At 46.7% G+C, this 12,670-nt stretch overlaps 1 protein-coding gene across 3 annotated transcripts in view; it reads left to right on the forward strand.

The window, feature by feature from the left end:
• The first annotated feature begins 1,131 nt into the window (after nt 1–1,131).
• TAF1 (TATA-box binding protein associated factor 1) overlaps nt 1,132–12,670 on the forward strand; it is an 88,735-nt gene continuing 77,196 nt past the window's right edge. For 2 of the 3 annotated variants that reach the window (XM_040442266.1, XM_040442264.1), the window contains exons 1-4: nt 1,132–1,260; nt 8,104–8,221; nt 9,253–9,369; nt 9,451–9,570. In XM_040442266.1, coding sequence (XP_040298200.1) covers nt 1,153–1,260; nt 8,104–8,221; nt 9,253–9,369; nt 9,451–9,570 — 463 coding nt within the window. In that variant the 5' untranslated portion in view covers nt 1,132–1,152. The remainder of the gene's footprint in view (nt 1,261–8,103; nt 8,222–9,252; nt 9,370–9,450; nt 9,571–12,670) is intronic. The other variant, XM_040442265.1, reaches the window with a different exon arrangement.

Genomic DNA, 12,670 nt, shown 5'->3' on the forward strand with positions numbered 1-12,670 from the left:
TGTAATCCGCTGGCATCAAAGTTTGTGTAAGGAAAAAGGCGAGTCCCCCTTCTCAGCCCCAGTCAGAGACAGACACCAATGTTACCATCTTGGTTGAAAATTCTGCGAGACTCCTCCCGCCCTTCTCAGTCTGCTCACCTTTATTTACTAACAAAAGGTGTAAAAAGGGGCTGGCCCAAGACAAGGATACAGGAAGTGATGACATACAGGAAGTGATGACATACAGGAAGTGATGACATAGGAAGACAAGACACCATCATTTAGAATAACCTAGCTAACAAACACATGTATACAATAACCACTGGAGCTAATTTTATCCAGCCTAGCTCAGTGATCAATGCCAGATAAAGTTACTATGATCCTCATGCATGTTTATTTACAGGACAACGTCATTATCTCCAGCGGCTGATCAGGCGCACTAGAGACAACAAACGCACGTTCCTTTCATATATTGTTCTCTTAACAAATGCATCCACGCCAAGCCAATAAATCTGCGTCTTGCGCGGGGGCCCTAGCCAGCGTCCATACATCAGCCAACAAAACACTGCTCTGCTGAACACATCAGTCTCCCCTGGCCCACAGCCCAGTGCTTAGCACATGGACCATTCGCCGACGGAGACCTCTGCGCCCAGCAGCTGTGACAGGACATACACGGGAAGATATCCACTCCAATGGTTTACCCTGACACTGAGAGACATGATGACAATACACAATATATTAAATACACATCCTAATAAAATTTTCACAACAACTCAACGCTAGTATGTAGTATTATTCCCTTCTAACATCTGGCCATGGAGTAGGAGTTCACTGTAATGGGGCAGCACAACATTACACAGACAGCGCTATTACACTTCCTGTGTCTTGCGCAGCATTCTGGGAGTTGTAGTTTCACAGCAGGTTTACTTATTATAGAACAGGGCTGGCGAGGACCACAAGTATACGCTCCATGGTGTCACTACTGCCCCTTCACTGCATCCGCTGCACGCTCATTCTCATACACCATTCTTCTTGGAGACTAACAGACAGCGTCTCCGCTTCCAAAGCACCGGAAACGGAAGTCCGTGCGTTCCAGCGCGTTTCTTTACCCCGTCCACTTCCTGAGTTTTTCAGAGAAACTTCCGGTTAAGTGGCGCTCACTTCCGGCTTACAATGTCGGACTCGGAAAGTGATGAGGAGCGGCCGTTTTCAATCACAGGCTTTCTGTTCGGGAATATCAATGAGGACGGACAGCTGGAGGATGACTCGGTGCTGGACAAGGTGAAGGACCAGAGGGATCAGATGTGGGAGCGCAGAGACCCCGGACCCTGTAATGTTGTCACAGGGGACTGAGGATTGCAGTCATCTGCATGGCTTGCTGGTTCTTGTAGTGCACATCTCTTGTCTATACTTAGAGCCAGTGGAGTAATGTATATAGCTCAGGGGTATCTGATATTCTCCGAGGGATGCTCCTCACATTGCTTTCTCTTACAGTGCAGGTGACATGGGTTGTCCATAGTAACTGGTGACATCCCTGTGTTTTGCAGCCATTGTGGTGACTGCCTTCCCTGTTGTCAGTGTCTTAGCTGTGCCTGCACCTATCTATAGCGACGTGGCTGTGCCTGCACCTATCTATAGCGACGTGGCTGTGCCTGCACCTATCTATCTATAGCGACGTGGCTGTGCCTGCACCTATCTATAGCGACGTGGCTGTGCCTGCAACCATCTATCTATAGCGACGTGGCTGTGCCTGCAACCATCTATCTATCTATAGCGACGTGGCTGTGCCTGCAACCATCTATCTATAGCGACGTGGCTGTGCCTGCAACCATCTATCTATAGCGACGTGGCTGTGCCTGCACCTATCTATAGCGACGTGGCTGTGCCTGCAACCATCTATCTATAGCGACGTGGCTGTGCCTGCAACCATCTATCTATAGCGACGTGGCTGTGCCTGCAACCATCTATCTATAGCGACGTGGCTGTGCCTGCAACCATCTATCTATAGCGACGTGGCTGTGCCTGCAACCATCTATCTATAGCGACGTGGCTGTGCCTGCAACCATCTATCTATAGCGACTTGGCTGTGCCTGCAACCATCTATCTATCTATAGCGACGTGGCTGTGCCTGCAACCATCTATCTATAGCGACGTGGCTGTGCCTGCAACCATCTATCTATCTATAGCGACGTGGCTGTGCCTGCAACCATCTATCTATAGCGACGTGGCTGTGCCTGCAACCATCTATCTATCTATAGCTACTTGGCTGTGCCTGCAACCATCTATCTATCTATAGCGACTTGGCTGTGCCTGCAACCATCTATCTATCTATAGCGACGTGGCTGTGCCTGCAACCATCTATCTATAGCGACGTGGCTGTGCCTGCAACCATCTATCTATAGCGACGTGGCTGTGCCTGCAACCATCTATCTATAGCGACGTGGCTGTGCCTGCAACCATCTATCTATAGCGACGTGGCTGTGCCTGCAACCATCTATCTATAGCGACGTGGCTGTGCCTGCAACCATCTATCTATAGCGACGTGGCTGTGCCTGCAACCATCTATCTATAGTGACGTGGCTGTGCCCGCAGTCTGAGTTGATGCGCATTATAAAACGCTCCTTACATTATCTCCTCACAGCTGTATAAAAATGGCAGAGAAGGACTTGTCTACACTGGTGTTTTTGCAGTACTCTATGGCTTTTGATTGCTTTGGACTGATGCAGCGTTTCGGCCATTTATGTGACTGATCCGTCTTGATCAACTGTTTTAACTAAAACTGCCAGAAAGTCAGTGTGAACATGGTCCAGATCTGTCACTTCACTTACAGCCCTTCATTAGAGAAGCTCATCAATTAATTTATTTGGCCACTGTCCAGCTAACACACAACACCATCATTCAGATCGATCAGCAGGGCGATGGTTACCTGTGCTGAGCACCTGAATAGAGGTTAAACTATGATACTGCATGGCTGAGAAAAATGAAGTTTTAATATATGCAAATAAGCCCCTAGGAGCAACAGGGGAGTTGCCGTTACACCTAGAGGCTCAGCTCTCTCTGCAACTGCTGCACCCTTTGCATGTTGATTGACAGGACCAGACAGTGTAAACGTGATCACTAGTGTTGAGCGAAGTGAGCTTCGGAAGCTTCATCCAAAGTCACTTTGTTCAAAACTTTGTACAGTATTAGAATGTATGGGCTCCGATGAGCTGAAGTCAGTTATTCACGAAATTGCACGTGACTTCGTTGAATAAATTCGGTAGTTGATTTTTAAAGTGGAAAACCACGTTAAAACTTGAAACCGAACTCAGCTTCGGTTCTGACTAGTACCTCGGAACCGATGCCGAGTTTGGTTTCAGGTTTTAAAGTGGTTTTCCACTTTAAATATCAACTACTAAAGTTATTCAACGAAGTCACGCGCGGCTTTGTGAATAACTAACTTCGGCTCATCAGAGCCCATACGGATCTCCGTACAGTATTAGGCCTAATGCACACGACCGTTTGGTCTGCATCCGAGCCACAGTTTTTGCGGCTCGGATGCGGACCCATTCACTTCAATGGGGCCGCAAAAGATGCGGACGGCATTCCGTGTGCTGTCTGCATCCGTTGCTCCGTTCCGTGGCTCCGCAAAAAAAATATAACCTGTCCTGTTCTTGTCCGTTTTGTGGACAAGAACAGGCAGTTATATTAATGGTTGTCTGTGCCGTTCTGCAAATTGCGGAACGCACACGGCCGCCATCTGTGTTTTGCGGATCTGCAATTTGCGGGCCGCAAAACACACAACGGTGGTGTGCATGTAGCCTTATTCTGAAGTGTTGAACGAACGACTTCGGATAAAGCATCCGACCACGCCTGACCCTTACTTCAATCAAAGTTGGGGGCAGTTTCAGAGAGCTGAGCCTCTAGGTGTAAAGGCAACGCCTCCGTTGCTCCTAGGGGCTCATTTGCATATATTAAAACTTAATTTTTCACAGCAATGAACACAAGACCAACGCATGTCTGCAGCTGCCAAGTGCACATGTAACAGGTCAGCCAGTGTCATAGGTACATGTATCTGCTGACAGATGCCCTTTACAGGAGGACCCCGCTTACACAACCTGTTGGAAAGTGGATAAGGGCATAACGGGATCACAGAGGGATGAGAGCAGCGTCCGTCTCGTGCCTCTTGATGTCAGCTAGGACTGTAAAATCCCTCTTCCTTGCAGAATAAAAGCTAACAATATGATCCCAGGGGCTCCTCCTTTATAACATTAAAGGATGCCTATCATTTTCACAATCCTCTGACATATCATAGTGTAATGGTCAGAAGTTTTGATCAGTTGGATTCGGGTGCTTAGACCCCCATGGATTACTATAATGAAGGGGCAGAGGGGCTCCGCGGCTCGCTGTGCTCTTACATTTTTGCTCAGCTTGCTAGTTTCAGCCTGCCGGATCTCTCTGCATTCCGCTATTGCATCCAGCCCCATCAACTATAATGGGGGCCGGCGGAGATCCAGCCGCAGCCCGGGAAATATGCTGGGACCTGGCCAGAAGAAGACCGCTTTGCAGGGGTTCCTAGAAAGTCCATAGACACTGCTGGCTCCACTGTCTGAGCAATGCTGCGCAGAGGTGCACAGAAATGAACTGGCGCAGCACTCCACCAACTGCACCTGGACCCCCACCAATCAAAACTTCTGACATGGCAGAAGCTTGTGAAAATGCTAGGTACCCTTTAATCCAGGTGGGGTGTAACGGACGGACGACAGGCCAGCCAATAACATTAGTAAGGTAATCAGACCAAACCTATCAGAAAACACAGTATATCCATTCCACCTATTTAAGAGACCATCCTCACCACATCAGCCAGTACCCCCTTGAAAAAGCTAACGCAAAACGTGCGCTGGGGAGTGGACCGGTGGTGGTCGTGTGTGGTATACGAGGCTGGTTGGTCAGTATTTTCTATGTGCCTATTACATTTTTGCTGCTCTATTGCCTCAGTCAGCCCTTGTGGTGGGTATCTTCACCCACATGTTTAGGTGTCTGTTGTATATACACTCACCTAAAGAATTATTAGGAACACCTGTTCTATTTCTCATTAATGCAATTATCTAGTCAACCAATCACATGGCAGTTGCTTCAATGCATTTAGGGGGGTGGTCCTGGTCAAGACAATCTCCTGAACTCCAAACTGAATGTCAGAATGGGAAAGAAAGGTGATTTAAGCAATTTTGAGCGTGGCATGGTTGTTGGTGCCAGACGGGCCGGTCTGAGTATTTCACAATCTGCTCAGTTACTGGGATTTTCACGCACAACCATTTCTAGGGTTTACAAAGAATGGTTTGAAAAGGGAAAAACATCCAGTATGCGGCAGTCCTGTGGGCAAAAATGCCTTGTGGATGCTAGAGGTCAGAGTAGAATGGGCCGACTGATTCAAGCTGATAGAAGAGCAACGTTGACTGAAATAACCACTCGTTACAACCGAGGTATGCAGCAAAGCATTTGTGAAGCCACAACACGCACAACCTTGAGGCGGATGGGCTACAACAGCAGAAGACCCCACCGGGTACCACTCATCTCCACTACAAATAGGAAAAAGAGGCTACAATTTGCACTCACCAAAATTGGACTGTTGAAGACTGGAAAAATGTTGCCTGGTCTGATGAGTCTTGATTTCTGTTGAGACATTCAAATGGTAGAGTCCGAATTTGACGTAAACAGAATGAGAACATGTATCCATCCTCTGATGGCTACTTCCAGCAGGATAATGCACCATGTCACAAAGCTCGAATCATTTCAAATTGGTTTCTTGAACATGACAATGAGTTCACTGTACTAAAATGGCCCCCACAGTCACCAGATCTCAACCCAATAGAGCATCTTTGGGATGTGGTGGAACGGGAGCTTCGTGCCCTGGATGTGCATCCCTCAAATCTCCATCAACTGCAAGATGCCATCCTATCAATATGGGCCAACATTTCTAAAGAATGCTATCAGCACCTTGTTGAATCAATGCCACGTAGAATAAAGGCAGTTCTGAAGGCAAAAGGGGGTCCAACACCGTATTAGTATGGTGTTCCTAATAATTCTTTAGGTGAGTGTATATGCATATGAGTTTTTTGTACTATGTATTTTCGAGCCATAGTGGTTTGGTTGAATAAACCTTTTCACTAGTGACCAATCATAATTTTTGCACTTGCACTTTACAAATATATACCAACAGCCCACCATCGGTCCTCTTGGTTTTTAATATTTTTATGTATTGTGACCTGTGTTAAATGTGTTTTTTGTGACTTGTGCCAATTACCGTATGTCCTTTTGTGATTCTCAATAAAATGATGTTATCTTTTGATTACCTCAGTATTATATGTGTTTTTGTACCCAATTGACCCATTTCCTTTGGTTGGTACTCATGATATAGTTAGGGGTGGGTCTTGGACTTTGATTTTGGGCTATATATACAGTTGCAAGAAAAAGTATGTGAACCCTTTGGAATGATATGGATTTCTGCACAAATTGGTCATAAAATGTGATCTGATCTTCATCTAAGTCACAACAATAGACAATCACAGTCTGCTGAATCTAATAACACACAAAGAATGAAATGTTACCATGTTTTTATTGAACACACCATGTAAACATTCACAGTGCAGGTGGAAAAAGTGTATGTGAACCCTTGGATTTAATAACTGGTTGAACCTCCTTTGGCAGCAATAACTTCAACCAAACGTTTCCTGTAGTTGCAGATCAGACGTGCACAGCGGTCAGGAGTAATTCTTGACCATTCCTCTTTACAGAACTGTTTCAGTTCAGCAATATTCTTGGGATGTCTGGTGTGAATCGCTTTCTTGAGGTCATGCCACAGCATCTCAATCGGGTTGAGGTCAGGATTCTGACTGGGCCACTCCAGAAGGCGCATTTTCTTCTGTTTAAGCCATTCTGCTGTTGATTTACTTCTATGCTTTGGGTCGTTGTCCTGTTGCAACACCCATCTTCTGTTGAGCTTCAGCTGGTGGACAGATGGCCTTCAGTTCTTCTGCAAAATGTCTTGATAAACTTGGGAATTCATTTTTCCTTCGATGATAGCAATCCATCCAGGCCCTGACGCAGCAAAGCAGCCCCAAACCATGATGCCCCCACCACCATACTTCACAGTTGGGATGAGGTTTTGATGTTGGTGTGCTGTGCCTCTTTTTCTCCACACATAGTGTTGTGTGTTTCTTCCAAACAACTCAACTTTGGTTTCATCTGTCCACAGAATATTTTGCCAGTACTGCTGTGGAACATCCAGGTGCTCTTGTGTAAACTGTAACTGTGCAGCAATGGTTTTTTTGGACAGCAGTGGCTTCCTCTGTGGTATCCTCCCATGAAATCCATTCTTGTTTAGTGTTTTACATATCGTAGATTCGCTAACAGGGATGTTAGCATATGCCAGAGACTTTTGTAAGTCTTTAGCTGACACTCTAGGATTCTTCTTCACCTCATTGAGCAGTCTGCGCTGTGCTCTTGCAGTCATCTTTACAGGACGGCCACTCCTAGGGAGAGTAGCAGCAGTGCTGAACTTTCTCCATTTATAGACAATTTGTCTTACCGTGAACTGATGAACAGCAAGGCTTTTGGAGATACTTTTATAACCCTTTCCAGCTTTATGCAAGTCAACAATTCTTAATCGTAGGTCTTCTTAGAGCTCTTTTGTGTGAGCCATCATTCACATCAGGCAATGCTTCTTGTGAAAAGCAAACCCAGAACTGGTGTGTGTTTTTTATAGGGCAGGGCAGCTGTAACCAACACCTCCAATCTCATCTCATTGATTGGACTCCAGTTGGCTGACACCTCACTCCAATTAGCTCTTGGAGATGTCATTAGTCTAGGGGGTCACATACTTTTTCCACCTGCACTGTGAATGTTTACATGGTGTGTTCCATAAAAACATGGTAACATTTAATTCTTTGTGTGTTATTAGTTTAAGCAGACTGTGATTGTCTATTGTTGTGACTTAGATGAAGATCAGATCACATTTTATGACCAATTTGTGCAGAAATCCATATAATTCCAAAGGGTTCATATACTTTTTCTTGCAACTGTAGGTTTCTTACCATTTAATATGGGTCAAAAATCTTTAACATTTCTGTTTTCTTTTTTTTATAGGAGTCAAAGAAGCACCTTGCAGGGTTGGGGGCTCTTGGCCTTGGGAATCTTATTACAGAAATCACCTCCAGTGTAGACGAGGCCGCAGAAACTGAAGGGGTGAACGTGGATGAAGATGGTAAAGACATTCTGTGTAGTATAAGGTTTATGTTTAGCACAAAATTTGTACTTAATAGAAGTGCAGATAGAAAGCTGCAATTTTTGTCAGCCATTTTGGAAGTTCTACAGACCTTGGTCATTTACCCACATACTCCGTCCATTTTCACTTGGATTCTAGAAGTGCAGATTTCTTCTATTAATGTTTTCATTGATATCCATGGAAGGAGCAGATTGCCGTAGCTACGATCATATAGTAAAATATGCAATGTTTGACCTCAGTTGGAGGGAGAGGTTAGGCTTCATTCTCAGTTTACAAACTACAGATTGGCGTGGTATTAAAAAGCAGGACGTGCTCAACCTCATATGCAGTGGCGCATCTATACGGGGGGGGGGCAGATCCTGCACTTGTGGTCCGCTGCTAATATCAACCCCCAGCAAAAATGCATACAATGGAGGATGCCTGCAGCGGACCACAAGTACCTCAATGGACATCCTACACAGGATAGCAAATGTGTGGATGTGATAAGCAGTAAAAATACTATAACAATAACAGCACTCTGCGGTCTTGCTAACCCTCGTACTGGTGTAAAATTGAGAGATTAGCCAACATATCCTGCTTGGAGGACATGTCTGAGCCCGAGCACCGCGCCAAGGTTTCTCAAGTAGCTCGGGACCTAACGCTAAATCTACCTGTGCCGTATGGGCAATACCAGGAGCCAGTGGGCGAATTACAGGAGCGCAAGGTCCGACTCACAGCAATCTCCCAGTAGCCTCCAGCATGTGACCATGCATCCAATGGTCATTCTCAGTTGCCTGTCCCAGAATAAATGGCGGCTGTTGGCCGGGCAAAAAAACCACCACATGCAATAGTCAATGGGGATTCGGCAGTACATGGTATGTGGTGAGCTCCGGTAGCCTGATCCTCTGTCTGATTTACCAAGGCAACTGGGAACAAAACCTTAGTAGTGGTCCCTCATGGCAATGCTCTACATGTATAATTTTTCTGTGTTCACTTATTAAGTTCTGTATTTCGCTGTCTCTGTCGACTAGGTTGGGTTAAGAGTACTGACGATGCCATCGACTACTCTGATATCAATGAAGTGGCAGAAGATGAGTCTCGAAAATATAGGCAAGCGATGGGAAATCTCCATCTCTCTCGAAGAGCAGGTAAATATCATCGGGGTGATGTGTAGATAAGAACATTGGCTGGTTGAGGATTTGTTGTAACCGATTTTCTGTTCTGTTCAGATGATGATGATGACGACTATGATGCAGACTGTGAAGATATTGATTCTAAGCTGATGCCGCCGCCACCTCCTCCCCCAGTCACATGTAAGAAAGAGGAGGAAAAAGGAGTAGTACCAATAAGTAAGTGATCTTGAGAGCATGGGTGAGATGTTTATATTTAAAGGGAGTCTGTCACCAGATTTTGACCTTATAGACCGCTTACATAGCGCTCTAGCATAGCAGTCTATGATTCTAATGGTACCTTTGATGTTTTCTTGTGAAGTTCCCCCATTGCAAAAACTGACTTTTATTCATATGTAAATTAGGGCTCGCAAGTGCCCAGGGGCGGCGTTCACCTCGTTGGTGCCCAGGCTGTTCTGCCTATTTTTGTCATATCCCAGCCTCTTCCTCTGCCCGCCCCGCTCTTCCTTTGCGTCTGCACTATCCATTGCTTGGCCGGGGCATGCGCACTGCGATGCCCATTGTGGGCACGGCATCGCAGTAGCTACTGCGCATGCGCCGGCCAACGGCGAGAAACAGCGGCGAGGAGGCGGACCAGAGACACCCACAATGGGTATCGCAGTGCGCATGCCCCGGCCAAGCAATGGATGGCGCAGGCGCCGGATCTAGCTGCAGAGAAGGACGCAAAGGAAGAGCGGGGCGGAGATATGACGAAAAGAGGCAGAACAGCCTGGGCACCAACGAGGTGAACGCCGCCCCTGGGCACTTGCGAGCCCTAATTTACATATGAATAAAAGTCAGTTTTTGCCTTGGGGGAACTTCACAAGAAAACATCAAAGGTACCATTAGAATCATAGACTACTATGCTAGAGCGCTATGTAAGCGGTCTATAAGGTCAAAATCTGGTGACAGACTCCCTTTAAAGCTGATCTGCCATCAGACTGTGCTGCCATATGCATATGGACAGCATAGTATGGGAAGAGGTCCTCTCTCCTATTAGCCGATATCACACACTGTGCCATTTGGCTAATAGAAGCGATCAAAGAATACACCAGACACATAATTATGAGTCCAGTGTATTCGTGAGGGGAGCGCCCCTCTCCGCTGTGATTGACATCTGACTGCTGTATATCTGCATACACAGCAGCCGTCAGGATGGGGCAGGGGGAGCTCTCTCTTCATGAATACACCAGACTTAAAGAGGACCTTTCATGGGTCCAGACATTATGAAATAAGTAGAGATTGTGTAGGGCATAGTGCAGGCATATAAGATCACTTACTAGCTTATCTGTCCGGCGCTCCGTTCCCACCTTTTACTTTTCCTGCCTGGTATGCAAATTAATAGCATCTGTACAGGGAGGAGGTGATGGCCCTGTTTCTCAATGGGCGTCTCCTTTTCCCTGGCTGTGACACTCTCCTTTGTGATTGGACAGCTGACAGGAAGGAGACGCCCATTGAGAAACGGGGCAGTCTCCTCCTCCTCCCTGTTCCAATGCTATTCATTTGCATACCAGGCGGGAAAAGTAAAAGGTGGGAACGGAGCGCCGGACAGATAAGCTAGTAAGTTATCTTACATGCCTGCACTATGCCCTACACAACCCCCTATTTGTTTCGTGTCTGGACCTATGAAAGGTCCTCTTTAACTATGTTTCTCGTGTATTCTCTGATTGCTGTCTTTATATATGGCGGCAAAGTCTGATGACAGATCTTCTTTAAAGGGTTTCTGTCACCTGAAAAATGGATATTAAAGGGGTTCTGCACTTTCATTTAACTGATGATCTATCCCCTGGATAGATCACAAGCTTCTGATCGGCGGGGGTCCCGGGTGTCGGACCCCCGCCGATCAGCTGTTTGAGAAGGCAGCGGCGCTCCAGCAGCGCCGCGGCCTTCTCACTGTTTACCGCCGGGCCGCCTGCCCACTTACGTCACGACTAGAATCAACTAGCGTGGGCGGGGCTAAGCTCCATTCAAGTGAACAGAGCTTAACCGTGCCCACGCTAGTTGATACTAGTCGTGATGTCAATGGGCCGGCGCCCCGACGGTAAACAGTGAGAAGGCCGCGGCGCTGCTGGAGCGCCGCTGCCTTCTCAAACAGCCGATCAGAAGCTTGTGATCTATCCAGAGGATAGATCATCAGTTAAATGAAAGTGCAGAACCCCTTTAGGGTCCATTCACACGTCCGTTGTTTCTTTCCTGATCTGTTCCGTTTTTTGCGGAACAGATCTGGACCAGTTCTGTACCCATTCATTTTCAATGGGTCCTGAAAAAAATCGGACAGCTCAATGTCAGAATTTTTTTCAGGACCCAGTGAACCTGCTCCTAGAGGCTCCGTTTGCCCACCTCTTTCGGCACAGGCGCAGTGAGGAAGACAGCAGCCGCCGAGCGTTTTTCCCCTCACTGCGCCTGCGCTGAGATTTACACTGCAGACATGGCCGGCGGGAGGAGAGCAGCGCTGCCTGGCCCTGTCAATCAAGAGAAGAAGGGCGTGAAAAGAGGTGGGCAAACGAAGCCTCTAGGAGCAGGTGCAACGCCCCCTTGCACCTAGAGGCTAATTAGCATATTATAAAAGTTCGTTTTTCTCAATAAAAGCTTCAGGCAGTGAGATGGCAGTAATATAGTTATGTTCAGCTGACATCAGCGATGTGCTAATGTCAGCCAGCGTAATAACCATTTTTCAGGTGACAGAAACCCTTTAAACTTCACCAAACAACTCTCATATGTCAGCTTTCCAGACCACCTTGAGTGTGACCTGTGGAGGGCCAAATTATACACAGGTTAACTGTATTTACACCTGAATTCACAGGCTCTTTCTATGTGATGTTTGCAATTATGGGCAGCACGGTGGCTCAGTGGTTAGCACTGGTGCCTTGCAGCGTTGGACTCCAAGATTTGAATCCGACCAAGGACAACATCTGCATGGAGTTTGCATGTTCTCCCTGTGTTTGCGTGAGTTTTCTCCGGTTTCCTCCCACACTTAAAAGACGTACTGATAGGGAACTTAGATTGTGAGCTCCATTGGGGACAGCATGATGCTAAAGTCTATATAAGTGAATAAATAGTCTATGAACACAACTATTTGACTTCTCTTAAAGGGGTTCTCCAGGCTTTTAACCTCTTCTGGACACATGATGTACCGGTACGGCATGTTGTCCCGTTACTTAAGGACACATGACGTACCGGTACGTCATGTGTATTTCAGATCACTGGAGGGCGGTGATCCGAACAAGGTGCCTGCCGCGATCGCCGCAAACCGCAGGTCAATTCAGATCTGCGGTTTGCG

Source organism: Bufo bufo, chromosome 8 (genome assembly GCF_905171765.1).
Source record: "Bufo bufo chromosome 8, aBufBuf1.1, whole genome shotgun sequence".
Classification (NCBI taxonomy): Eukaryota; Metazoa; Chordata; class Amphibia; order Anura; family Bufonidae; genus Bufo; species Bufo bufo.